This window comes from Apteryx rowi, unplaced genomic scaffold, assembly GCF_003343035.1.
Source record: "Apteryx rowi isolate R43461 unplaced genomic scaffold, aptRow1 scaffold_782, whole genome shotgun sequence".
Lineage (NCBI taxonomy): Eukaryota > Metazoa > Chordata > Aves > Apterygiformes > Apterygidae > Apteryx > Apteryx rowi.
This window is the reverse complement of record NW_020451074.1, coordinates 288,900-315,345: the sequence shown is the minus strand read 5'-3', so window position 1 is coordinate 315,345 and position 26,446 is coordinate 288,900. Positions and strand designations below refer to the sequence as shown.

The 26,446-nt window shown below is 61.8% G+C and overlaps 3 protein-coding genes across 5 annotated transcripts; 2 read left to right on the top strand and 1 right to left on the bottom strand.

Annotated features, from left to right (window-relative positions):
* Positions 1 to 263: 263 nt before the first annotated feature.
* DNMT1 (DNA methyltransferase 1) lies at positions 264 to 16,713 on the top strand. 3 transcript variants are annotated; one of them, XM_026088748.1, is made up of 33 exons: positions 264 to 298; positions 1,133 to 1,240; positions 1,365 to 1,635; positions 2,449 to 2,521; positions 2,833 to 2,917; positions 3,062 to 3,102; positions 3,845 to 3,896; positions 4,272 to 4,355; positions 4,443 to 4,552; positions 4,661 to 4,779; positions 5,116 to 5,208; positions 6,376 to 6,527; positions 6,965 to 7,152; positions 7,765 to 7,954; positions 8,193 to 8,290; positions 8,471 to 8,618; positions 8,822 to 8,937; positions 9,186 to 9,387; positions 9,493 to 9,629; positions 10,051 to 10,224; positions 10,848 to 11,069; positions 11,746 to 11,938; positions 12,475 to 12,565; positions 13,196 to 13,330; positions 13,543 to 13,825; positions 13,935 to 14,076; positions 14,352 to 14,518; positions 14,622 to 14,799; positions 15,216 to 15,411; positions 15,484 to 15,647; positions 15,770 to 15,886; positions 16,000 to 16,090; positions 16,385 to 16,713. In XM_026088748.1, exons 3-33 carry the CDS (start codon positions 1,533 to 1,535, stop codon positions 16,420 to 16,422), a joined length of 4,182 nt encoding a protein of 1,393 aa, XP_025944533.1. In that variant the 5' UTR covers positions 264 to 298; positions 1,133 to 1,240; positions 1,365 to 1,532; the 3' UTR covers positions 16,423 to 16,713. The 3 variants fall into 3 exon arrangements, with proteins under 3 accessions (XP_025944533.1, XP_025944532.1, XP_025944531.1); XM_026088747.1 differs by lacking the exon at positions 264 to 298 and adding an exon at positions 920 to 985 and having other exon boundaries at positions 9,496 to 9,629; XM_026088746.1 differs by lacking the exon at positions 264 to 298 and adding an exon at positions 920 to 985.
* An 88-nt stretch (positions 16,714 to 16,801) lies between these two features.
* EIF3G (eukaryotic translation initiation factor 3 subunit G) lies at positions 16,802 to 20,143 on the top strand. The gene is made up of 11 exons (XM_026088749.1): positions 16,802 to 16,906; positions 17,127 to 17,176; positions 17,645 to 17,737; positions 17,817 to 17,905; positions 18,200 to 18,259; positions 18,570 to 18,674; positions 18,778 to 18,967; positions 19,244 to 19,351; positions 19,559 to 19,695; positions 19,790 to 19,896; positions 20,051 to 20,143. The coding sequence occupies exons 1-11, from the start codon at positions 16,887 to 16,889 to the stop codon at positions 20,064 to 20,066; spliced, it is 975 nt and encodes a 324-aa protein (XP_025944534.1). The 5' UTR covers positions 16,802 to 16,886; the 3' UTR covers positions 20,067 to 20,143.
* A 406-nt stretch (positions 20,144 to 20,549) lies between these two features.
* LOC112976942 lies at positions 20,550 to 26,246 on the bottom strand. Its single transcript, XM_026088715.1, has 12 exons — positions 26,074 to 26,246; positions 25,839 to 25,940; positions 25,443 to 25,493; positions 25,151 to 25,321; positions 24,997 to 25,073; positions 24,438 to 24,545; positions 24,234 to 24,357; positions 23,977 to 24,055; positions 23,742 to 23,871; positions 23,510 to 23,667; positions 22,907 to 23,289; positions 20,550 to 22,212 (listed from the first exon to the last, which is right to left on the bottom strand). The coding sequence occupies exons 1-12, from the start codon at positions 26,101 to 26,103 to the stop codon at positions 20,728 to 20,730; spliced, it is 2,898 nt and encodes a 965-aa protein (XP_025944500.1). The 5' UTR covers positions 26,104 to 26,246; the 3' UTR covers positions 20,550 to 20,727.
* Positions 26,247 to 26,446: the final 200 nt, after the last annotated feature.

Genomic DNA, 26,446 nt, shown 5'->3' with positions numbered 1-26,446 from the left:
GGGATGGGGGAGTTGGGCAGCGCTTTGCATTTGCAGCTCGCGTGCAGGGCGACGCTTGGGGAGCCGTCGAGGCGCCTTGGGAGCCCGCGGCCTGCGGGCTCTCACTGCCATTCCCCGAGCAGGTCGCAGGGGCATGCTCCGGATGTTCCTGCCCGCCGTTCCTCCCGGCGTTCCCTCCCTGCGGAGCCAAGGTCTGTTGTTGCCTCATCACTCGGTGGCAGGGAGGTGGTCTGACCTCCAAAACTTCTCTTGCAGCCTGCAAGATCTGGAGCGGGATGAAGACAGCCTGAGCGAGAAGGTAAGTGCTTCTGGCACAGCCCATCCGTCCATCCCCTGCTTGTGCCTGTTCTTGGGGACCGTCTGGAGCCAGAGCCGTGTTTCCCGGGGCTTTTGGTGCTGCACATGCTCGGCTCGTACTCCGGGGCTGCTGTCCAGCGCGGCTGCGCCCAAGAGCTCCCCGGCAGCAGCCCCRTCACAGGGTGCTCCCTTCGGCCCTGGCCCGCCCGTGTCTCCTGCCGGGCTGGCGGAGCGGCTTGCTTTGGTGGAATTCGGCGGGATTTCCGAGCCGTCTCCCCAGCGCTCAGAACGGACGTGACTCTTGCGCTAAGCGTCTGCCTCGAGACTGTGATTCATCGGTGTGGCATGGAAGGGAGTGCTCGGAGGCCGTTACTCGCGCCTTGCTCTTGGCCCGGCGGCCACTTCTGGGATGCGGGAGCCGTCGTGCCGGGGGCCCTGGCCCGTCCCTGCCACGTGCGCGGGGCGAAGGGGAAGGGATGGCGCCCGCCACCCCTGGCAGGGCAGGCCGGGGCCGGGGCCGGGGCCGGGGCCGTGGGCGCGTAAAGCGAGAGCCCCTCTCCCTCGCTGGCCCTCCTCCCCAGCTGCCTGGACCCATGCCCTGCCGGGAGGTCGTAATCCCATGTCGGTGCTGTTGGTTGTCATGGAAACCGCCATCATGTCATGTCACACGCGGGCTCAGGAGTTCCCGGTGAGCGGCGCCGGGGGTTAGGAGCGGCGGGCGGCTCGGCCCGGCTCAGCCCGTGGAGACGCCGCCGCCGCCGCACGAGCCCCGCGGGGAGGCCCTGGCCGCCGCCGCCTCCTTGCCCGCCTGACACACGTACCTCTGTCCCCGCAGGAGTGTGTCAGGGAGAAGCTGAGCCTCATCCATGGCTTCTTGCAAGCGGACGTGCAGAACCAGCTGATCGAGCTCGAGACCAAGCTCCGGCGCGAGGAGCTGTCGGAGGTGAGGCCCCGCATGCGGAGCGGCCCTGCGACCGGCCTGCCTTGGCGCTGCCGCTCCTGCCGCGCCTCTGGCCTGAGGCTGCGGGCGGCAGTTAACCGATGCCCTTCTCTCCCCGCCGGCCCAGGAGAGGTACCTGGCCAAGGTGAAAGCCCTGCTCCACAGGGAGCTCTCAGCAGAGAATGGAGACGCCGCGCCGCTGCTCCAGGCGTCCAACGGCTGCTCCAAGAAYGGCGCCTATGGGAGCGATGAGGACTCGGAGCGGGCAGGGCCGGATGGGGAGGAGGACAGCGCGATGGAGATGGAGGAAGCGGCAGCCTCGTCCTCCTCCTCTTCGTCAGCTCCCACGCCGCGGACCCGCAAGGCCAGGAGGAGCAGATCCAACGGGGAGAGCAAAAGTAATTGAGGCACCGCGCGGTCCTGAACGCCCTGCTGCGCCGGGAGGCTCCTCTCCCTGCGGATCGGGGGCCACAGGGCTGGGAGGGACCCTGAGAGCCCACGCGGCCCAAATCCCCCATCCCAGCTGCCTTCCCTCTCCCAGCACCCCTGCGGAGAGACCTTGGCTGCCCCCGTGCCGGGTTCCCGGCCGGCCTGGGGAAGGGCTGCCCCGAGGGCCGGCGAGCGCAGCTCTCCGGGGCTGGGGCCGTTCGGTGCCCCGGCTCCAAGGTGACCGGCCGCCCTGCGCTCCCCCAGCTGCGCGCCAGGCTGACGTCATTACGCGCTTGCTTTTAAGGACCACCTGGTGCAGAGGTGTCGGGAGGCCGAGGAGAAATTCCTCGAGCGGCCGCGGGCTGTAGCAGCGCGCGCTGTGCAGCTCCCTCGTGCGAGGGGCTCCGTACACATGTAACCTTCACTTTTCTAACCTCCCCGCTCTGGTTTTGTTGCCTCTTCAAACACACTTAGAGAGCAACAGCTTGGTGCTCAGAAACAACCTGCTGCAGTTAAATACGAAGCAGGAGTGCAGAGGCTCCTGGGGATGCGGAGGGGCTGCTGATGCGGAAAGCAGAGCCCCCCGTAAGGGTTCCGGGGCCTCTGCTACTTGCCCCGGGAGATGGGAACGCGAGGGAGGGTGTCGCTCACCTGCTGCCGCCCCGGCCCCGCGGCTCGTGGTGGTGAAAGCCAGGCCCTGGGGTGTTGCTGGAGGGGTTTCCTAGAGGTGGAGGGCAGCGAGTCTCTGCCGCTAATCCAGTTCCTTGCTGTTTTTCTGACAGAGTCTCCTGCCAGTTCCCGGGTCACTCGGAGCTCCGGCCGGCAGCCGTCCATCCTGGCCATGTTTTCCAAAGGGTCAGTACGTTTGCAGAGCTGGGACCTGTACCTCCCCTACTGTGTCCTTGTGGGGCCTTGGCCCTCTTCTCCCTCCATCTGCTGCACTGAGCCTTCGGGGTCGATAGGTTCACTCCCAAAACTTGCGGGTCTGTGGTTATCCAGGAGGATTGGCCCCGAGGGCCAGCTGGGCAGTGTCCAGAGGAGCCCTGCTTCAGGCTGCAGACCGGTGTCGGGGAGCCTGCCTGGAGTCCAGCCTGTTGCCCCCCTGGAAAGCTCTTTGCTTCTGGTGTTGAACCCAAGGGTTGAGTCTTTGTGTTTAAAACTGGCAGATCCAACAAACGGAAGTCAGAGGAGGTGAATGGGGAAGTGAAGCAAGAGAAAAGCGTGGAGAAGGAGGAAGAGGAGCTGGAAGAGGTGCGTACCGGAGCTGTTCGCAGACGAGGTCCTGGCTGGGCCACCACCAAGCTGTGGTCATGCATGTTGTTCTGGAGGGCATCGTGCGCTCCAGACACAGGCACTATCCTCCTCTTAGGCCTTTTCTTCCTTTTCCCCCTCAAGGAACAAGATGAGAAAAGGATTAAAATTGAAACCAAAGAAGGGTAAGAAGGAGAGTTGTATGTACGTGTATTTTCTGATGGGGTGTTTGGGCCGGTGCATGTTGGTGCCTGTGTTTGCCCACAGCAGAAGACAGCGGTGAAGGACTCAATGGCAATGAACGTTTCTGTCTGCATTGGCACTGTTAGTGCGGGAGGGAGGCAGCGCTGTGTAAATCGGGGCGGTTTAGCTCCCAAGAGGAAGATGTTTCAGTGATGAAGCACCTGGAACGATGGACTGGTTCAGAGATCCTTCTGCTTTGCGCTTGCAGTTAGTTGTTCTGTTGCTGAAGGTAAAAGATGCCCCTGAGCTTCACGGCCCAGGTCCACCGATGCCTGGCTCCCGTTCGGACCAAACTTCTTTGCGTTGTCAGGTTTCTTTGTTGTGTTTTGGCTCTGGCCCAAGCGACTGAAGTGTTCGAGTGCCATTAAAAGTTGGCTTGTCCAGATGTGCCACTGGACTAAACAAATGTCTGCTCCCATCCCTCCTGCGAGGCTGTAGCGTAGATCCAGCCGCCCCAGGCGGTGTCTCTGCCCTGGCCTCTTCCAGGGGGATCAGCAGCATGCGGGGGAGTGGGCAGAGCGCAGAGACCTCCGTGCTGGGAGAGGAGGGACTCCAGGGCCCTCCGCACTGCTGTGAGGCTCGCGGGCCGCTCTACCCTCCTGGCCACGTCAGCTTTAGGGGGCACCTGGGAGGTTATGCTGCTCTGTATCTTTATTCCTTCTCTTTATATGTTCTTGCACTCAGGTCTGAGATAAAAGATGAAATTACTCAGGTTAAAACTACACCGCCTGCTAAAGTAAGTTGCTTTTCTTGTTCATGTCTCAGCACTTCTGGCACTTATTTTTTCAGCTGTTCCAAGCAGTGGTTAGGCTTCACTAAGGGAAAAATAATGCCCTTACTGGCACACACAGCTTCCAAAAAACAGAGGCTGAGGCACGCTAGAGAGCATCACAGCCCGCGTGAGCTGGGCCAGGGCAAGAGCTGACCTCCCTTGGCGGTGGAGCAGAGAATGCCACCTTGAAGTGAGGGCATCAGCCACTGTTTGGCTACCTGGACACTTTGGAAAGGAGGGCTGGACTAAAGTGTAGGGCTGTTTAATGGGGAAGGAACTTTGTGTCGTGGGTTGAAGCGTGGTGAGAGAGAAGCTCATGCCATCCTCTGCATCTCGCAGACCACCCCTCCCAAGTGCGTCGACTGCAGACAGTACCTCGATGACCCTGACCTCAAGTTCTTCCAGGGGGATCCTGATGATGCTGTAAGTGACTTGCTGCTCCCTCTTTTGGTTCTGGGGAACGCTGTCACGCTAACTCTTTCAGTGCACTCGTATCTCTCTCTCACGTAGCTGGAGGAGCCAGAAATGCTGACAGATGAGCGCTTATCTCTCTTTGATGCTAACGAAGATGGGTTTGAAAGCTATGAGGACTTGCCGCAGCATAAAGTCACCTCTTTTAGGTGAGATTTCCTCCGTCCAGGGAAACTGGCTGGGAAACGCTTTATTTTTAAATCTCTTGGTGCAATGCACAAGCTACAAACTTTTCTCCTCATTTTTCTTCCCAACAGTGTCTATGACAAACGAGGTCACTTGTGCCCATTTGATACTGGCCTGATAGAGAGGAATATAGAGCTGTATTTCAGCGGTGCCGTGAAACCGATATATGATGACAACCCATGTCTGGACGGTGAGTCTGGCTCAGAGGAGCCTCGAGGACTGTGAGCGGGATGTCCTCCCCTGCTCTCATCAGCCTGTGCTCTAGGATGGGTTCTGGCAGCAAGGAGCGGGCAACGGGTGCTGCTCTGCCTGTGCCTGCAAGGCACGTGGGGACGCTGGTTCTGAGCTGAAACGTAGCAGCATCAGGCTGCCGGGCTTCCGCTGTTTCCCCTGAACTCTTGGCTCGATGCTATGGGCAAAATGGAGTTGGTTCTGACCGAGCAGCGTTTTGTGTTGCTGTTTGTCTGGGTGTGGGGCAGCAAGACCTCTGCACCAAGGACTGAAATCTGTGTCTTCTCCCCTTCAGGTGGTGTGAGAGCCAAGAAGCTGGGACCCATAAATGCCTGGTGGATCACGGGTTTTGATGGAGGGGAGAAGGCCTTGATCGGCTTCACCACAGGTGGGTGTGCAAGGGGCGGGAGGCTTGGCTGAGAGAGCCCCAGTGCATTGGGTTAAGTGTCTGTGCTGCACATCTGACTGTTGGAAAAGCTTCGTGTGGGTTCGTGGATGTTGCTGCTGTGGTGAACTTGCACCTTCAAGCACATGACATGAAACAGAGGTGGAAGACTGTGCTGATGCTCTGGTTTGGGTTTATTTAGCTCAGTCAGCAGCAATTCGGTTTATGCTAACCTTGCATAAAACCTCCTGCCAAGCTCAGTCCATTCACAGCTGTGAACGGTCCCCTGCGCAAGACCCGAGGCTTGTGGTGCGCACCCCTCCTGCGGGGAGGGACGATCGGGCTGCGAGAACTGGGATGAGCAAGGTGGCCTGACGCGTTTTCTCCCTGCAGCAGGCGTGCAGCCTCTCTTCCCAGGCAGGACCTGTCCTCCAGGTCCTCCTCCACAGGAGGGTGTCAATGCAATGTGCAGGCTGGTCGGGGTCACTCTCAGAAGGAGCTTTCTATTTGCTCTTGACCTCTGTTGCAGCGATCTGTTGCTTTCTTGCTCCACTCCTTGGACTTTCTAGAAATGTTTGTGTTGAGAAAAGTCTTGGAGAAGTGCCCGGCCCCAGTCTGCTCTTGCCTTTCAATGTCCCAGCTGGCTTTTTCTCGGTGTCCTGCTCTCTAGCTGAATTGGAAGAAGAAGCAGAGTTTTGGGGGGTTTAAAAGCTTTTCCCTTCACCATTTCTGCAAGGAACATAACCCTTCCAATAACCTGTTCTGTTCAAAGCAAAGGTGATATCAGAGGATTTAACTCTCCTGTGCATCAGCAAATGGAGTTTTTAGTGACAGAAAAACCCTGGATTGTCTGTAGTTTCTAATTAGGTAACAGCACACCAAGAATAAAAGACTAGTCCATGGGTAGTGTGAATGCTAGTCTGTGCCCCACCTCAAGTTCCTGCCCCTGCTGCTTTGGCGTTGATAGCTGGGTGAATGTTGGCCCTGGCTAGTGGTAGAGCTGCTTCTGGGCTTCCCTGTGCGCTTAGGTCGTATCCTGGTGCTGTCCCTTGTAACAGTCCGGACAGGCTAGCCTCCCCCCGAGAACCCGTACCGCTGCAGTCCTAGCTCAGCCTTTACTGCTAACTTCCCCCAGTATTTACCATCTGCTGCGCTCTCTCTTTGCCGCAGCCTTTGCGGATTACATCCTGATGGAGCCCAGCGAGGAGTACGCGCCCATCTTTGCACTCATGCAAGAGAAGATCTACATGAGCAAAATTGTTGTCGAGTTCCTGCAGAACAACCGTGACGTCAGCTACGAGGATCTGCTGAACAAGATCGAGGTGAGCGGCTGGCAGCAGCGTGTGCCTTCGCTTGACAGCCACAAGGCCGGTCCTTTCCAGAGTAGTCCCAGTTACCTGATGACATGTAGTGAGTTAGTGTGGCCTCGTGGCAGGTGGTTGGGAGCATTGTATGTGCCGTGTCCAACTGGTCTCAGGGACAGCTGGCTGCACCAAGTATGCAAAGGGAAATCACCCGTGCTCTGGTGTTGCTTGGTGGCTGCTGTTTGTGTGGGAGACAAAGCTGGCGCAAGGGAAAGCCTGGGGAACCGCTGCTGTTCCTCCCACACAGAGATGGGTTCCAGCCTCGCAGGAGATGCTGTCTGCCCTCCCAGAAGCTGGCTTTTGCAGCTCTTCCTCACCTGCAGCGGTTGGGGGAACGCTGTGCAGTGTAGGGGTGTTGCACTGCCGTCCTTTCCCTAACCTACCTGTCCTTGCAGACCACAGTGCCTCCCGCAGGGCTGAACTTCAACCGCTTCACAGAGGACTCACTCCTGCGGCATGCCCAGTTCGTGGTGGAGCAGGTAGAAAGCTACGACGAAGCTGGGGACAGCGACGAGCCACCCGTCCTCATCACACCCTGCATGAGAGACTTGATCAAGCTGGCCGGAGTCACCCTGGGGAAGAGGTAAGCCCTGTGCCCCCCGGCCTTTCTGGGCGCAGCCTCTGTCTCTCGGGCTTTCTGCTGTCATTGGCCTTGCCGCCTCCCAGATGCTCAGCAGGTTAGTTTCCATCCGCCTAGATGCTTTGCACGTAGGATCACTTCAGGATAACCATTTTGCTTGTTACTAGCTGGGATGACTTGAGGATTTGGACTGGATGCTTTCATTGCACAGGGAACACTGAGAGATTTGGGCAGAAATTGTCCTGAAACTGGCACTGTGGAAAACCCTTTGCCCACTGCTGCCCCAGGGGAGGGAAGGTCACATGGTTGGCACCCTGGCGCCTGGCCTTGCTCTTTGTGCTGCTGCAGCCTCTCTTGGGGACCCTGTGCAAGTCGCGGCTTGTGCTTGAGTTCTGCTCCCTGGAGCGGAACTGGTTTCCACCAGCGTGGAGAGCCTGTTGCAGGCTCCTGCTGTGGTCCTTTACTGTCAGGCACCCCACGGTGAGCTCTGTTCCCTGGGGATCTTTTCCCCTGGTCACGGGCTGTCCAGCTGTCGGGGATTGCATGGTGGGGGCTGTGAGCTGTTGGCGGCGCGAGGTGCAGGCTCCCCTCTCACCGTCCTGTCCTTGGTTACAGGCGAGCTGCGAGGCGGCAGGCCATCCGGCATCCCACCAAAATAGACAAGGACAGAGGCCCCACCAAGGCCACTACCACCAAGCTGGTGTACCTCATCTTCGACACCTTCTTCTCTGAGCAGATCGAGAAGGATGAGAAGGAGGACGATAAGGAGAATGCTACGAAGCGCCGGCGCTGTGGCGTCTGCGAGGTAACTGCAGCCTTGCACGAAGCCAGCCGCAGTGACCTGATATCCTGCCCGTATTCCACCCCAAGCATCCCAGCCCCTGCTGGGGTTGCCCCACGGCGGGTTCACCCCGATGCTGCATCCCTCAGGATAGAGGAACGATTCCTGAGGGCACCAAGCTCCCCTGAGTCCCTGTCCCTCCTGCCTGGGGCATCTCTGCTGCGTCTGCCCGTGCTCACCCTGCCCTCTCTCCCTGCTGCAGGTCTGTCAGCAGCCTGAGTGTGGGAAGTGCAAGGCCTGCCAGAACATGGTGAAGTTTGGGGGGAGCGGACGGAGTAAGCAGGCCTGTTTGCAGAGGAGGTACGTCCCCCTGGGGCGGCCTGGAGGGGCGGGCAGCAGGATCTCAGCTGGCCCAGGCCTCTGTGGAAGTCCCTTGCTCAGGAGAGAGGGATGGGGGGACTCAGCCTGGCCTTGCTGGTGCCCCATCTGGGCTGGTCCCTGCACAAAGCCCTGCTGCAATGACGGTCACCGTGTCCCCAGGTGCCCCAACCTGGCTGTCCGAGAAGCTGATGAGGATGAAGAAGTGGATGACAACATCCCCGAGATGCCGTCGCCCAAGAAGATGCTGCAGGGCAGGAAGAAGAAGCAGAACAAGAGCCGCATTTCCTGGGTGGGGGAGCCCATCAAGGTGAGGTGGGGCAGGCATGTGTGCAGCTAACCCAGTGGGAAAGGGGAGCCCTGCTTCCCTCCTGCTGCGGCTGACGGAGCCGGGACGCGTGGTCAGGCTGTGAAGGGGACTGCGTTGGCCACTTCCAGGCAGAGGCACGCGGCTGTATTGCTCGCTGTCACAGGGCTTTAACAGGACTCTCCGACTGTCCCATGTCTCTGCAGAGCGATGGGAAGAAGGACTACTACCAGAAGGTGTGCATCGACTCGGAGACTCTGGAGGTGGGGGACTGTGTCTCCGTCAGCCCCGACGATCCCACCAAGCCCCTCTACCTCGCCCGGTTGGTGCTGTGGGGCTGAAAAGCTGGGTCTCTGCTCGCGGTGGGGTGGGTTTGCACAGGCACAGCTGATGTGACCTGCCAGGGCTGCTCAGCAGAGCAGGGGTGGAGCGGGGAACACTGATTGCTCTCCCCACCAAGCCRTGCTGCTGTCTAAGGTCTTCTTAGCTCTGGCAAGGCTCAGAGCAATGCGCCTGCTCTTTTGCGGCCCTTTCTTGGCGCCCCATAATCCAGGCTCCTTTCCCTCCCAGGGTGACTGCCATGTGGGAGGACAGCAGCGGCCAGATGTTCCATGCCCACTGGTTCTGCCCTGGCTCAGACACTGTCCTGGGAGCCACCTCTGACCCGCTGGAGCTCTTTCTGGTGGATGAGTGCGAGGACATGCAGCTGTCCTACATCCACGGCAAAGTCAAAGTTATCTACAAGGCGCCTTCAGAGAACTGGTCCATGGAGGTGGGTGACAGCCCTGCAAATCCTGGCTGGCTGCGGCCGCTAATAGCACGTCAGCCGCCAGGAGAGACCCAGCGGTGCCAGACCCTGTGAATATCTCTCTCCCAGCAGGGTGGGCTGGATATGGAGATCAAGATGGTGGAAGACGACGGGAGAACCTACTTTTACCAGATGTGGTACGACCAGGAGTACGCTCGGTTCGAGTCTCCTCCAAAAACTCAGCCCACAGAAGACAACAAATATAAGTGAGTGCGTGTGGGAAAGCAGCTTGCAGGGCATCGCAGAGGAGCTTTCCAGCCACGCTCAGGACTAAATTTAGCCGCAGCTTGCTGCTCAGTAGTGGCATGATTGCTCACCTCCTGGCTGGCAGGCAACAGACTTTGAAGGAGGAGAACATGCTTGTTGCAATGCTTCCACAAGCACAGAGCTGAAGGCAGAGCCAGCCAGTATCCTTTCCCTCGACCCAGCCAGCTGAGGGACCTGTTTTAACTGTCACTCAGTGTGTGAAAGGCAGCCCTGACCACCCCGGACTGCTGGGGCGAGGGGGAGCTGCCATCCCGTTGCTGGAGCTGCTCTGCCGCAGCTGGCGCCTCTCGGCTCCGGGCTGCACCCTGGTCAGCCTCCCCGGGGTTCCCGTCACGGCGCTCTGCTGTCCTTCTCCTGCAGGTTCTGCATGAGCTGCACACGTCTAGACGAGGTGAGGCAAAAGGAGATACCCAAAGTGGCTGAGCCCCTGGAGGAGGGGGATGGGAAGATGTTCTACGCAATGGCAACCAAGAATGGAGTGCAGTACAGGGTAGGAGACGGTGTCTACCTCCTGCCGGAAGCCTTTTCCTTCAGGTTGGTGCTTGCAGGGGGCTGTAAGCACTTCTAAGGACACTATTCTGTCCAGCATTTAGGTAGGAGAGGATATAGCAGTCCCTGGGCAGTATGAATCCTGCCTGTGAACTAAGCACCCATTACCCTCAATTACAAAAGCTCAGGTTAGAAATAAAGGTGCCCTTATCACTGGTTTCACCTGCAGACATTAAATTGCGAGACTTTTCTTTGCTAAGGCAATCCTGACTGCTGAACCACTGTRTTTTGGCTGATGAACTCAAATCCCTGTGTATTTTTTTCCTTCCAAAGAAAGAGACTGGCTGCGAGTAGATGAAAGATCGAACAAGACTCTGCCTGCTGCCTATAATTATAGCAAGAGTTAGGGCAAAGCTCTCTTTGGGAAGAGGGTTGGGGGTAGCAACCTGCAGGTATCTTGGTTTGGGGGGCTGTGATAGAGTCTGGCTGTAAAACATCAGTGCGCTGCGGAGCGGGTGGCTTGGCCATCCTCACCGCCACCCTGCAACGTGGAGAGGAGACCAGGTTGAAGCAGGCAGGGATGGGGGAGGAGAATGCTCTGTGCTGCCATGTCCTGGGGCAAAGAGGTATCCCAGCCTCCTTCCCTCACCTGCTCCCGTGCTCCCCAGTATGAAGCCTGCCAGCCCGGCCAAGCGCCCCAAGAAGGAGGCGGTGGATGAGGAGCTGCACCCGGAGCACTACCGCAAGTACTCAGAGTACATCAAGGGCAGCAACCTGGATGCCCCTGACCCGTACCGCGTGGGCCGCATCAAAGAGATCTTCTGCAACATCCGCAGCAACGGCAAGCCCAACGAGGCCGACATCAAGCTACGCATCTACAAGTTCTACAGGTGAGCGGCGTCGGGGCCGCGCTGTTGGGAGCCCGTCTGCGCCACGTGGGTGCAGAGCGAGCTGCGGCAAGGAAGGGGCTCACCCTGCTTCCCGGCTTCTTGAGGCTGGGAAGAGCTCTGTGCCTCCAACACAAGGATGCTCCTGAGACAGGTACCTCGAGCATCTCTGTTCGGTTAGTGCGGCTGCTTGAGTGGGCTTTCCCTGCCAGTCGGGGAGCAGACTGGTGCTGAGCAGCATCGCCAGCACCATCCCGGGGTGCAGGTGTTTACCCAAACATTTACAGGCTCTTAGTCATCTCCCACGCACCATGGGGAGATGTGTGCAAAGAGCCTTGGCAGCAAGAGAGGAATGTAGACACTTAGACCGGGTACACTTTGAGCATAACAGCTCTACCTGCTTAAGATCTTTTTGCTTTTAAATTTGTTTACCAACTTCAGTGCCAATTCCCTCCTCTCTCCCAGGAAAACCCAGAAAGCTCCCTTTGGTATGAAACAAGTCCTTCCTTTGGTGCTGTGCCCAGGCGATGGTAGTAAACGTGCAGAAGGAGGAAATAAATCCTCCTCTCTCTGGGGAGACAGAGCTGTGCAGCAGAACGAGCGTTGGAGCCTGGGCTGGGTCAGGGTGAGGAGCTTTCCTGGAACATTTTCCCCAAGCCAGGGTGTTCTTTCCCTGCAGGCCCGAGAACACGCACAAGTCCATGAAAGCCAGTTACCACTCTGACATCAACCTCCTGTACTGGAGCGATGAGGAGACAACAGTTGACTTCCGGGCCGTGCAGGGCCGCTGCACTGTGGTGTATGGGGAGGACCTAACGGAAAGCATCCAGGACTATTCTGCCAGCGGGCTCGACCGCTTCTACTTCTTGGAGGTGAGGGTCCTGCGGGAGCCAGAAGCCGGCAGGCCTGGCTGTGTCCCCAGGCGTGCCGAGTCCAGGGGACTGCGCCTGAGCAGGGGTGTCGAGCTCTGCATGTGCGCCATGGAAATCCTGCAGTGCTGCGCTGGGCTGTTCACCACAAGTCCAGGGCTCTCCTCTGCAGCGGTGCCATCACATGAATGAGTGTCTGCAGCTGCACGCAGAACTTCACAGTCTTTTGGGGGACCAAGTCTCAGATAGAAAGGATACTTTAAATTAAAAGCCACCAGGAGTTTGTTAACAGTCCCTGGAGCGGTTGCTCTCTGTGGAGGTGAAGGGCCGCATTCAGACCTCAAGTGGCCTCTCTGGCACCTTGTGCAGGGCAGACAGCCCTGAGGCCATGCCGGGAGACAAGGCGCATGCTCTGCGCGCCCCAGCGCTGCTCCTGCGTTGTTCCCTCAGTTTTCACGGTGCAGATGGGGTTATTGGCAATGTTTGTGTTGTTTCTTAGCTCTTTGTGGTAAGGTGTCCCGATCTCTTTCTTTTCCCAGGCTTACAATGCAAAAACCAAGAACTTTGAAGATCCTCCAAACCACGCACGGAGCTCTGGGAATAAAGGGAAGGGGAAAGGGAAAGGGAAAGGTAATTCTGGCTGGGGAGGTCTCGAGCCAGTGAACCAGTTCATGTCTGCCGTTACTTGCTGTGGAGTAGAGATAAGACCTCCTGCTAACCAGATGTTTCTGTGTACTTCTCCTGCTCTGATGTTCTCACAGGATGCAGCTATGTGGTCTGCAGCTTTATTTCTAAGAGAAAGCCATGTGAGGCCTAATCTCTCTGAAATAAACCTTGCAGTGACAATGTAGGGTCCCTTGTGCTTTGCGCTGTCCCTGTTCTGTGGTGCCCTCAGAGATCTTGAAGCCCTTTGCCGGGGTTGGTCGCTCCACAGTGCGGGGCTTCGTACCCTGCTACCACAGGGGAACATTGCCGATACGGGGAGCTGCCCTGTGAGTTACCATGGCTCCAGCCTTACCCGCAGAAATGGTCTGTGGCTAAGGGCCATTGGATGGAAAGGAATTGCACTGGGAAAGATGAGGAACTTCCCTTCCAAATGCAAGGGTGTATTTTGGCAATAGCAGTGAAACAATTATGGATAGAAAGGTGCTTTAAGCTGGTGTTTTAACTGCTGCGGAGGAGGGGAGAAGAATTTGCCTTGTAAGCACTAAGAGGAGGAAATGACTTTGCCTTTTGATGTGATCTGGGCTCTGTTTGCAGGCAAAGGCAAAGGGAAATCGTCTGTGACCTGTGAGCAGAGTGAGCAGGAGCCGGCTGACCTGAAGCTGCCCAAGCTGCGTACCTTAGACGTGTTCTCTGGCTGTGGAGGGCTGTCTGAGGGCTTCCACCAGGCAGGTGAGCCGCAGAGCCGGGACAGCAGCTGGGAGATGACCGGAGCCCATGGGGAGATGGGAATCAGTGCTGGCCTCTCACGCCGAGTTCCTGCTTGGTGTCTCAGTCCCTTTTCCTGGGTGCCGCATTTGGGATGGAGCATGAGCTGGATGAGGTGGTGTGAGGAAATCCTCGCTGCACAAGTGCAAGACCTTCTGCTTTGCCTCCCTCCCCAGGTGTGTCGGAAACGCTCTGGGCCATCGAGATGTGGGAGCCAGCCGCCCAGGCCTTCCGGCTGAACAATCCTGGCACTACCGTGTTCACGGAGGACTGCAACGTCCTGCTGAAGCTGGTCATGTCTGGTGAGAAGACCAACTCTCTGGGGCAGAAGCTGCCGCAGAAGGGGGATGTGGAGATGCTGTGTGGCGGTCCCCCGTGCCAAGGCTTCAGCGGCATGAATCGCTTCAACTCCCGCACCTACTCCAAGTTCAAGAACTCCCTGGTGGTCTCCTTTCTCAGGTGAGCAGGCAGCAGTGAGGAGCTTGCGGGTCGGGGGCTTGTCCTGAAGAACCCAGGCGTCGAATGTTGCTCTGTCTCTCTGCTCACGTGTCCCTTTTTCTCCTCGTAGCTACTGTGACTACTACAGGCCACGGTTCTTTTTGCTGGAGAATGTGAGGAACTTCGTGTCCTTCAAGCGCTCCATGGTTCTGAAGCTCACCTTGCGATGCCTCGTCCGCATGGGTTATCAGTGCACCTTCGGGGTCCTGCAGGTAGGGCAGTCGCGGCCGGAGCGCGGCAGAGACCATGCGCGCAGGGCCCTTCCTTTAACAGCGGGTCCTGAGGCAGTTAACTCTCCTCTAACCTGGCTCTGCGATGAACTATAACCTCTGAAGGAGCAGTCTGCTTTGTTACTGCTCAAGTTCTTTGGGTTTCTTCTTCCCCTGGTCCGGTGGAGGGGACGCTTGCGGCCCTTTCAGGGCGCTGGTTGGATGGGGACGCTCCAGGCCTTGTTGCTGTCCCCTCAGGAGTGTCCTTTTGTTCCCAGGCTGGTCAATACGGCGTGGCCCAGACGCGACGGAGAGCCATCGTTCTTGCCGCAGCCCCTGGTGAGAAGCTACCCATGTTCCCTGAGCCGCTGCATGTATTCGCGCCCCGTGCCTGCCAGCTGAGCGTTGTGGTGGATGACAAGAAGTTCGTTAGCAATATCACCCGGTGAGCCTCCGAAACAGTGCGGGGCTGGGGCGTTCACAGGGGCAGGACGAGCGTTGTGGGCATCGGGCGGAGGCCGCTCTCATTGCTCGCTCCTCCCTCCCAGGACGTACTCCGGCCCCTTCCGAACCATCACGGTGCGGGATACCATGTCCGACCTGCCGGAGGTCAGGAACGGAGCCTCCGCCCTGGAGATCTCCTACAACGGGGAGCCCCAGTCCTGGTTCCAGAGGCAGATCCGGGGCTCTCAGTATCAGCCCATCCTCAGGGACCATATCTGCAAGGTGCGGGGGCTCTGCGGGGGGCCGGGCAGTGCTGCTTTCGTGCTGCACCAGCATCCACCAGATGCGGATGGCAAGCAGGGTGGGGGGAGGCCGTGCCTAGATGCGGGTCTGAGGTTAGGTCAGGGATGTTGCGTGGGCAACGCTGTGCAAACGGGGAGCGAGAGAGGCCGTGCGTCCCAAAGCGCTCCCTGTGCGCCTACCCGGAGACTCCTTCCCACTCCGGGAGGGAAGACAAGGCCTGCAGCGGTGCAGGGACCTGTCTCTTTCCCACAGCCTTTCCCAGAGGTGGGAACAGGGCTGCAGTCCTGCTCCTCGGCTGAGCTGCGCCCCTCTGCTGCCTTCGCCCTGCGGCAAGGTCCGGGGGCCAGTCCCCGTCGGCTGGCGGTGGGCGATAACGCGGGTCTTGGCATCTGCAGGACATGAGCGCTCTGGTCGCAGCGCGGATGAGGCACATCCCCCTGGCCCCTGGCTCTGACTGGCGAGACCTGCCCAACATCGAGGTGCGGCTGTCGGATGGCACGACCACGCGGAAGCTGCGGTACACGCACCATGAGAAGAAGAACGGCCGCAGCAGCTCCGGGGCGCTGCGGGGGGTGTGCTCGTGTGCGGAAGGTAGGCACTGGGCCCTCGGCGGTCGCGGCACCCCGCAGCGCCCACCCCCTCACCCTTCCCCGTCTCCCCCAGGCAAGCCCTGTGACCCCGCGGACCGGCAGTTCAACACGCTCATCCCCTGGTGCCTGCCCCACACCGGGAACCGGCACAACCACTGGGCCGGGCTCTACGGGCGCCTGGAGTGGGACGGCTTCTTCAGCACCACCGTCACCAACCCGGAGCCCATGGGCAAGCAGGTGGGTGCGCGGCTGGCGCCCGCGCTGGTGGCCTCGCCGGGTCCTGCATGCCTCTGAAACGCAGCCCCGGGGCTCGGCGCCGGCCCTGGCTCAGCTGCCTCCCGTCTCGCTTGCTGTCTCAGGGCCGGGTGCTGCACCCGGAGCAGCACCGGGTGGTGAGCGTGAGGGAGTGCGCCAGGTCCCAGGGCTTCCCTGATACCTACCGGCTCTTCGGGAACATCCTCGACAAGCACAGACAGGTGAGTGGAGCCTGCCGGAGCGCGGCCCTGGCCCCCCGCTGGAGCGTGGCCCCCTTCCCCAGCACACTGGGCAAGCGGAGCCAGCGCCAGCGTGACCCTCCCTCCATCGGCAGGTCGGGAATGCAGTGCCTCCTCCTCTAGCCAAAGCCATTGGGCTGGAGATCAAGTCGTGTGTGTTGGCAAAGCTGAAAGAAGACACCATAGGTAGGTCTGGGGGCGAATCCCTGCTGCCGAGCTCCGGCTAGCGGCCCCCTCCTCGCAGCAGGGCGGGAGCGGCCACTTCCCAGGATCCCACCTTGCCGGCTGGGATAGGCTTCCCCCAACCCCGTTGGGGATGTTCAGGGGGCTTCCTGCCACTCAGAGCGGATGAACCCCGGCGGGAGGCTGGGGAACCCCGGCCCCGTGGTGGGGATGCACAGGATGGGGGTGTCCCTCCGCCACCGGGGCGAATCCCCCTGCCCGGGGCGGCCCCTTCACCCCCCCCCCCTCTCTCCGCAGAGACCAGCAGCCCGGAGAAGATGGAAACCGCTGACTAGCGCCTGCCGCTCCTGTCTCCGCTCTGGGACTCCCAAACATGCACTGATTTATTTTGCCCCCCCCCCGTTTTGTTTTTATTTTGGGTTTTGTTTCGGGGCCCGGGCCGGGCCTGCCGTCCCCGCGCCGCTGCCATGGCCGGGGGGATCGGGGTGGGGGGGGAAGGGGAGGGCGTTTTTATGACGCATTGTATTGAAAATAATCGGCCGCTTTGTACAAGTGGGAATTAATACTTTATGTAGTTTTTATATGTTGTAATATTTCTTCAAATAAATCTCTCCTATAAATTATAACCGTGCTCCCCCGCGGCGGGGGCGCTCGGTTGCCCCAGGCAACCGCTCCCGGGAGTCCGCGCGCGTCGCGCCCTGCCCCGCCCCTTCCGGCCGGGCCGCGCTTCCGGCAGCGGCGGCGCCGGAAATGCTGGCGCGTCCTTCCGGTCGGTGCGCGTGACGGCGGTGGGAGCGCGATGCCGACGGGCGACTACGAGTGAGGCGGTGGCGGGAACCGGGGGGGGCCGCGCTCGGGGGGGTTGAAGGGCCGGACCGGGGCCCAGCAGGGCCCGGGGGGGCGGCGGGGCCCGGCCGCCGGCAGGGCCCGGGCCCGGGGGGTGAGGCGGGAGCGGGGCCGGGACGCGGGCGGGTGTCGAGGCGGGTGGGACCCGCTTCCCCGCCGGCGGGGCCGGTCTCAGGCTCTGGCGTTTCCGCAGCTCCAAGCCCAGCTGGGCCGACCAGGTGGAAGAGGAGGGCGGAGACGACGGTAAGCGGCGCTGGCTGCGGGCAGATTCCTGCTCTTCCTCTTCCCGGCTCGTTACCTGGGGTTTGTTCCACTCCCAGACCCAAGAGAAGCAGCTTTTTCTCCTAAGACACTTGCTTACATCCAAGGCTCACAACAGGCCCAAATCTCCCTTTCCTTCTCTCTAGCTGATCCATAAAATCAGATTATACCCGACCTAGGACAGGGAGCAGGGCTCTTCTCCGAGTCTCTTACCTATGTCAAGRATTTAGGGAAGCTGAGGGGGTTGGAGTGACTGATATTTCCTACCCTTTTCCTGGTGCCCAGGAAGACACCAGGATGCAGTTGTCCCGCCAGGCGCGCAGGATGAAGTGGGGAAGGCCCTCGATGGCCGCATGTCACCTGCAGGAGGGAATAGCTGTGTGGACGGGAGTGGGGAGCGCCTGCCCCCGGGGCCGTGCCGGCGGTGAGCCCCCGCTTCTCTTCCCATAGACAAATGCATCACCAGCGAGCTGCTGAAGGACATTCCCCTGAGTGGGGTGCTGGGCGGCAGCCTGAGCRCTGAGGCCGAGCTGCTGAAAGGAGGTGAGAGCCGCCTGCGGCGTGCGGGGCTCTTCCGGCGGCTGCTCGCGCTGTGCCCGGCTCACTGCCTCCCCTCCCGCAGGTCCACTGCCCTCCCCAAAGGAGCTCATCAATGGCAACATCAAGACCATCACGGAGTATCGGGAGGAGGAGGATGGGCGCAAGGTGAAGGTGAGCAGCGCAGCCCAGGCAGCGGTTGGGGCCCTCCCCGCGGCAGAGCTCCTGTCCCTCTTTCCCAAGAGGGTGCCGCTCCCCGCTGTGCCCCGGCTCAGGGCTTGGTCCTGCCGGTGCAGCTGGATGTGAGGCGTTCCCAAGGGCTGGGCTGGTCCCGGGGGGCTGCACTGAGGGCATCTCATCGGACTGGGGTTCAGCTCTGCCTCAGGCTGCTCCAGTTTGGGCCCAAAGCGTGTCTGCCATGCGTGGGCCATTCCTTCTGTGGTGACAGGCTCTGTTGTACCCCTGCAGATCATCCGCACCTTCCGGATTGAAACCAGGAAGGCCTCCAAGGCGGTGGCCCGCAGGAAGGTGAGTGCACTCTGTGCAGGGTCAGAGGAATCGACGTATTTGTAGGGAAAAAGAAAGGTAGAAATTGCTTCCTCTCTCAGCCCTCTCGCTCTGAATGTTCCTTCTCCTCGATGTCTTTGCCGTCTCCCCAAATTATCCATTATCCATTATTAAGGGTCACTTTCCTTCCTGTTTGCGGTTTCTGCTCTGCGTTCAGCACTAGTGGGGCTGCCCTGTCCCAAGCATTGTACAGCACTTGGGAACATGTCACGCGAGTGGGTCTCTCCCTCACAACCTTCCCTCTTCCTGAGTAGCCTCTGGTTCTCCCCAGAACTGGAAGAAGTTCGGCAACTCCGAGTTCGATGCCCCCGGTCCTAACGTGGCCACCACCACAGTGAGCGACGACGTCTTTATGACCTTCATCACCAGCAAGGAGGTGAGTCCGGAGGGGTGGGAGCTGGCGGGACGCGGGGAGCCCTGGGCAGCCGGTGCGGGGACGGTCTGGCTCCGCGGTGCTGAGGGGTCTTTCCTGTGCCCAGGACCTGAACTGCCAGGAGGAGGAGGACCCCATGAACAAGCTGAAGGGGCAGAAGATCGTGTCGTGCCGTATCTGCAAGGGCGACCACTGGACCACGCGCTGCCCCTACAAGGACACCCTGGGGCCGATGCAGAAGGAGCTGGCCGAGCAGCTGGGGCTGTCCACAGGCGAGAAGGAGAAGCTGCCGGGAGGTACGGCATCCCTTACCCCGGGCGTGGGGCGAAGCCCCTGCCTGCAGCGGGGCAGCGCTCCCCTCGTTATGCCCTGTGACGGCCTGGCTCGGCTTACAGCGGCCACGGCGTAGTGTTGTATCCGCTTGCCTCAGCTGGATTCGTCCTTTTCCTGGGGATTTGGTTTTTGGAGCTGGGGTTAGGGGCTGGTTCCAGCCCCTCCGTGCCTCACCGTGATGCTGTGGCGCCCCAGGAAGGAGCAGGGAGTCGCTCTAATGTCACTTTTCTTGTCCTTAGAGCCGGAGCCGGTGCAGGCCCAGCAGAGCAAGACGGGCAAGTACGTCCCGCCCAGCCTGCGAGACGGAGCCAGCCGCCGCGGGGAGTCCATGCAGCCCAACCGCAGGGGTAAGCGTCGTCCCTGGGGCGGGGGCAGCCCGTCCGCGCGCTCGGACTCCCTGCTCCCGTCCTGGCTCTGCCGTTCCGCGCCCGCTGCGGGCCTCGGCTGTGCCCTGCGTGTGAGGCCGCGCTGCTCGGGGGTGGCGAGGGTTTTGGCGCCCTGCGCATGGCCCCGACCCTTCCAGCGGCCCTGACCTGCCCATCCTTGTGTCCCAGCTGACGACAATGCCACCATCCGTGTCACCAACCTGTCCGAGGACACTCGTGAGACCGACCTGCAGGAGCTGTTCCGTCCCTTCGGCTCCATTTCTAGGATCTACCTAGCCAAGGACAAGACCACCGGGCAGTCCAAGGTGAGACAGGCAGGGAGGGATTTCCTTCGGCCCTCGCGAGGGCTGGGGGGAGACGCCCCGCTTGCCCTCACCGCCTTGCTTTCATCCCGCCCAGGGTTTTGCCTTCATCAGCTTCCACCGCCGGGAGGATGCGGCCCGCGCTATTGCCGGGGTGTCTGGGTTTGGCTACGACCATCTGATCCTCAACGTGGAATGGGCCAAGTAAGCGCGCGGGGSGGGTTGGAGGGACAGGGGCAGCACGCAGCCCGTCCCCGCCACGGGGGGACCCACACACGCACCCGTCTCTGCTGACGTGGGCTGGAGGGTCCGCGTGCGGCTGCCCCTGTTCTGACTGCGGTCTCTGCCTCCCCTACAGGCCTTCCACCAACTGAACCCGCTGTGCTGTCGCTGTTGGCTCCCGTCTAGAGCGATCAGCATCCCTAAATAAAGGCATGTGGTGTGGTATGCACGAACGTGTCGCTGTGTCGCGCCTCCCCGCCTCGGGAGGGACTTGCCCTGAGCGTCCGTGCCAGGCTGGGAGCAGCCCCGTCCCCCTCGTGAGCCCGGCGGGCTCTGTACTCGCGCGCGGGAAGCCCTGGGTTGCGTCTGACTGCCGGACTGGGCCGGGCGCTGCCTTCAGACGCCTCCCAGGAGCTGCTTGCTGACTCATTGCCACCTTGGCTGCGTCTGGCTCAGAGGCATGTGGCGCACGTCCTGCCACTACTGTGCTGGGGCTGGCAGCGCCCAAGCCAGCGACGCAGGATGGGGCAGAGCGCAACCGCTCCCTTGCTTCCTGGGGGTAACAGGCTCGGGGCRCCCAGTGTTTCGGCTAGCTCGAGGGCTGAGGTCAGTCAAAAAGTGACACTAGGCTGTGGTGGTGGTATAAGCTTTAATTCCAGCTCTTCCACATTAGGCTTTTCCTCTCCCTGCATGGGAGCCCCACTGCCCTCTCCGGGAGGGGAGCATGTGCCTCCGGGCCAGGGCTGCGCCCAGCCCTGTCCACCTCAGGGCTGTGCCACGTCTCCAGGCCACCACGGCCTCCCTCCCTGGCTCCTAGGCTCCTCGCCGGAGCTCCATGTGCTCCGGGTGCTCCGCTTTCGCAGGGCCGGCGCCGCAGCAGCTCTGCATGCTGTCGGCCAGGGCGGCGTAGAGCAGCGGGTGCACACAGATGTTGAGGTTGACAAGGATCTTGCAGACCTGGGCYGCGGTGTGGATCGCCTGGGAGACGGCGCAGTCCTCCGGGCCGGGGCGCGGCAGGCGGCGGCCCAGGTTGATGTTGCGGAAGATGTGGTAGGGCAGGTAGGAGAGCGCGTAGAGGGCCACCCCCGCCCCCACCAGCAGCCCCACCTTGCGCTTCTCCAGGCGGCTGATGTGGGGGTTGCGGAAGACGGTGCGGATGATGGCGGCGTAGCAGGAGGCAGTGAGCAGGAAGGGCAGCCCGCAGCCCAGCACGGCCAGCAGCAGGCTGTAGGGGTAGAAACGGGGCAGCTGCTCCGGGGAGGCGCTGCCCAGGCACTCTGTGTTGCCCGCGTTGCCCTGCAGCTCGGAGAAGACAAGCGTGGGGGCCGAGAGCGCCCCGGCCAGCACCCAGACGGCTGCGCTCAGCGCCTTGGCGTGGTACAGCTGCAGCCGCCCGTGCACCCACAGCGGGTAGACGATGCCCAGGTACCGGTTGAGGCTGATGCAGGTGACGAAGAAGATGCTGCCGTAGAGGTTGCAGTTGAAGAGGAAGCGCTCCATCTTGCACAGGACCGGCCCGTAGCGCCAGTGCTTGGGGGGGTAGTAGTACGCTGCCAGAAGGGGCAGCGAGAGCGAGTAGAGCATGCCACTGACGGCCAGGTGGAAGGAGTAGATGATGCCCGAGTGCCAGGAGCGCTCGTGCACCACGAAGCGGTAGATGGCAAAGGCATTGCCGAAGAGCGCCAGTGGGAACTGCAGCACCAGCACAGGCCACAGTTCCTCCTGGAACCTGCTGAAGTTGTCGCAGCGGCTGCCTGAGGCGTTCATCTGGGGGCTGCACGGTGCCGCCTTGCTGGCTGTGGGAGGGGGCACGGGGTTAGGCCCTGCCGACCCTGGCGGAGGCCGCACGGCACAGGTGTCAACGAGGGCAGAGGAAGAGCAGCGCAAGAAGCAGCGTGAGAAGGCGGCAGGCACGCCGGCGAGGTACYGCCGCGTGCAGCACAGCTGACAAACCACCACGAGCCGAAGTGGAGGCTGAGAGCAGCTAGTGGAGGCGAGCAGCAAAGCGGGGACGCTGACGCGGGTTGGTGAGCGCCTGCTTGCGCCCGGACTGAAGCCCCGCAGCCCTGCAGCAGGGCTGGAGCCTGCAGCGAGGCTGGAGCCTGCCTCAGCCCTGCTCCCACGGAGGGGGAGCGGAGAGGAGCGAGGTTCCCAGCAGCAGCCCCTGGGGCCGGCAGTGCTGCCCAGCCCCTTGGGCCGCAGGACAGAGCCCAGCACTCTGGCAGCCCCCAGCCCCGCTGCACTGGGCCCCGGCCTCCGCCCCCGCCCACTGCAGCCCTGCCGCTCACCCTGTCCTGCCTACACCGCGGGGTCCGCTCCTGTGCCGCTGCTCCCACACTGAGCCCCGGTGCTCGCTTGTCTCCTCCCCTCAGCAGCTTCGGTCCGTCCCTTCTCAGCAGAGCGAGGCACGGCAGGGTCACATCCTGCCCTGCGCTGGGGACAGCACGGGATGGGAGCTGGGCCCTACGCTGCAGGTCTCTGCCCCGTGGCTGCCTGGGCCCCTCTCACCTGGCCTTTCCCTGGGGCGGCGGGATTGGGGGCCCCAGCAGGGCCGGGCACTTCCTCTTCTGCCAGGCAGCGCCACAAGGGAGCCCTGCAGCTGCCCGGGCGCGCCGAGGGGGAAGGAGGTGCCCGCTCCCGTCTCCTTCCTGCCAGGGCAGGGCCGGGTGCTCAGTCCGGGGGATGGAGCCAGAGATATGCTCCGGCTGATTAAATCAGGGCCCTGCGGTGGGGAGAGTGGCGCTTCAATCACGAAACACTCAGAGCATCGTGAAAAGGGCGGCTCTGCAGCAGCAAAAAGCCCAGGGCAGCGAAGGGAACTGTTGCAGCCCAGAGCACGACATGATGTTTCCACTCCCCCCTGCCCAGAGCCCAGCAGAGCAACACGCAGTTGTTTAGAGCACTGTATTGCGCAGGAGGAGGAACAGGGCCTCTGGGAGGCAGCTACCCCTTCCCCCTTAGTCTGTGCACGCGGCAGCAGGCTGGCATCTCAGCGCTTCCCCTTATTGGCATGCCCCGGCCGCCTGAAAACAGTTTTCCCCTTTGTCAGCAGCTTCCCTCGCCCCGTCAGTCTGGAAGTGGCGAGTTTGGGGCCTTTACGTCCACCCTCGTGGCCTGGACGCCTGGGTCCTCTTCCTGGCTTTCGCCCGGGTGCTCCTTGCGGCCGCCCCGTCCCACCATGGGGCCGCGAGTCTGTCTGTCCGGGGCCTCTCGCACGTGGCCGTGGCTTCCCGTGCTTGGCCTGGTGGGCGGGCACCACAGGGCGAGGGCCAGCGGCAGCACTGGGCTGCTCCAACTGGCTGGGACGCTGTCGCTTCCTCAGCAGGGCAGAGCCCGAGGGTCCTCGCTTCCTCTTGGTGCGCTTGGGGAACAGATCTTGGGAGGAGACACGAAAGGAGGAGGGAGAGGATCAGAGGTGCAGCTGGGACCGGTGAGAGGGAGCAGCGGTGGAGCTGCCCCGTGTCCCAGCGGGGAGGTGTCAGTGCGTTTACTTTGAACTGAGATCATGGAGAACTCAGGGTTTTTGCATCATCAGCGGATCCCCGGAGCGAGGAGAGGACGCGGGAAGCTCAACCTCTTCCCCTGCGGGACTCACCTTCGTCCGGCTCCTCGCCCACCTCCTGCCGGTAATACTCTGCATCGCTCTCATCCGACTGCTCGGCCGGATCCTGCTGCTCTGGTGCCCCAGGATCCTCAGCGTCGCTGTCGCCGTCCTGCCCCTGTCTCCTCCGGATCCCCGCCAGGCTCTTCTTCCTGCAATGCCCGGTGTCAGCCTTGGCTCAGTGCGCTGCGCCACGCTGTGCCCCGCCACCCTGCCCCACCACCACCTGTGGGCCTCGCGCTGCTGCCGCTTGCGCTCCACGTCTGCCTCCTGCTTCTGGCGCCGCTCCACCTTCAGCTGCAGCTTCGCCTCCTTCCGAGCCAGGATCTCCTGGACCTCTGCCTCCGTCTTGTGAACTGGGGAGGGAATGGTGCTGAGAGACGGAGGCCCCAGCTGCTGCGCCGGCAGGCTGCCGGGACGGGTGAGAGCCCTGGGCCGCGGCAGGGGCTGGTGGCACTTACTGAAGCTGTGGTAGAGCACGTTGCCCTGGGCCAGTCCCTCCTCCACCTTGACGAGCTGCAGGGTCATGCGGGGCCCGATCTGCGGGAAAGAGGTGTGGGGAGTCCCGTCAGGCTCCGCCCGGAGCCCTCGCGGCTCCCGGCATGGCCGCGGCGTCCCCCCGGATCAGAACGTTTACTTGGACAATCACGGGTAAGTCAAGGTCTCCGTGTCGTCACCTCCGGGGGGACRAGCACCGCCCTCATCGTCCCCCCCAGACCTCAGTGAGGCGCACGGCGCTCTGCTGCGCCTTCATGTTCCCTCGGCCCGCGTACGCCTGCGGCAGCTCCAGGATGTTGTGGGTCCCGTCTTGCTCGGCCTCGCTCTCAGACAGGTTTATGTCTCTGCCGGGAGAACAACGCGTGGTGCAAGGGCCAGGCCGCTCTTGCTGCCCCCACCGGGGAGCCGGGTGCCCCGCGCTTACTTGATCAGCAGCTCACTGATGTCTTCCAGGCGGCTCATGTTGGGGAACTTCTCCTGCAGCAGCTTCTTGAGGCCTTTGCTCACGCCGACGGGCACAACCTTCACGCTGCTGCGAGGGCGAGGAGGAAGCGGTCAGGGTCAAGGCGCTGCACGGACCCCGCGCGCCGCGGGGCCAGGCAGCCGCAGGCTGTGGGGGCAGGATGCAAATGGGTCAGAGACTGCCCAGAGCGGCTTGGGGACAAACCACTGCAACACAACCCAAGAAACGGCGCTGGTGCCGTCCCCAGAACCTGAGGATGACTGTGGGGCACTATGGGGCAGCCGGGGCTGGGCACTGCAGAGGGGAAACCACCTGCGCGCTGCCTGCTGCCACCAAGAGGCCGAGAGCCGCCAAGGAAGGAAGCGGTAGCAAAGAGCAGCCGGATGCTTCAGAGTGTTTACTTCTGCGATATCACGGGGACATCAGCAGCCGTATCCTCATCACGGGAACCCAGGGAGATTGCACTCCCGGCCCTGGGGACTTGGACGTGCGGGGTGCTGGGGGCTAGCGCAGCACTCACTAGTGCCGGAAGTCCAGGAGCTGCGTCTCCGCGTCGTAGCTGACGAGCAAACACCTCTTGATGTTGTTGAGGTTGACCTGCGGAGGGGGAGGAGGAGAGGCTGCAGCTAAGAACTGCGCCGACGCCGGGGGAGACGTCGCGCCGCCTCGTTTACCTTATGGACATTGATGGAGGGGAACATGTTCTGGAACATGCTGGCCATGAGCTTGATGTGGATCTGCTGGAGGCCGAAGTTGCTGAGCACCAGGAGCGGGTGGTGGGTGAACTGCTGCTCATGCATGCGGTGCCGCTTCAGCGAGGAGACCACGTCCTTGATGAGCGCATACTGGGGAGCGGAGGGACGGCCGTGAGCGGTTACCGCCCGTGCGGGCAGGGAAGGGGGCTCCGTCCCGGCCAGCGGGAAGGCAAACAGCTCCAGCTCCTCCGGGATGTCGCCCAGCACCCACCTGCGTGACCTTGAAAGTCAGTGTCGGGCCGCCAGGGAGGCGAAAGAGCTTCTGCAGGGGGAAAGGAGCAGGCGCTCAGTCCCAGGAAAAGCTGCCGCCAGCCCTCCCCACCGCCCCGATGATGCCGCAGATGCATCAGTGCGTTTACTTTGAACTAAATCACGGCGGAAACTCAGTGGAGTTTTGTCATCATCTGCATCTGCTCCGGGAGAGGGAAGGGATCCCCAAAAGGGCTCCGGCGCCTCCCGCTCAACTGGCCCCAAGACGGGAGAGGTGTTAGCAAGGGCCGAGCTGCAGATCCGGCTGCTGCGGAGGAGCCTCCGGCCGCAGGAGAAGGGTCCTCCCGGGGCCCACGCTGCCTGTGCAGGCGCACGCAAAGTGGCACCTGCTACTCACAAAGTTGATGCTTGATGGCGACTTGCTGAAGACCAGGAAATGCGTCACCCCCAGGGGCCCGGCCACGGCCACGAAGTCCTTCAGCGAGTTCTTCTTCCGGACCTGCAGCACACAGCCGAGGTCGAACCCGTCGTCCTCCTCCCGCTGGACCTGGCCRGCCGTGCCAGGAGCCCAGGGCAAGGCGGGGGGAGCCAGGACCCGGTGGCGGCGGAGCGTGGGGCAGGGCCGAGCTCACCTTGAGCGCCCGGGCGGTGTAGGGCTCCATCACCTTCCGCACGTCCAGGATGAGCTGCCGCACATTCTTGCCCACGCGCCCGCGGTGGAAGACAAAGGAGTGCGGGACGGTGCCGAACTCCTGCTGTGCGTTGTGCAGGGCAGCCGCCCGCTCCTTCTTCTGGTTCTTGGTCTGCGGCCGCAGCGGGGGTCAGGGCAGGGGGGGGCCGTGGGACACAGCCGTGTCCCTCGACCCGCGCACCGCTGCGCCGGGGCAGCATCCCTCCCCGGGGCAGCCCATCCCCCCTGTCCCGATCCTCTCCTGCCCCCAAGGAGACCCTGGGACAGCCAGGCCCCCCCGATCCTCTCCTGCCCCCGGGGGGGACCCCGACCGC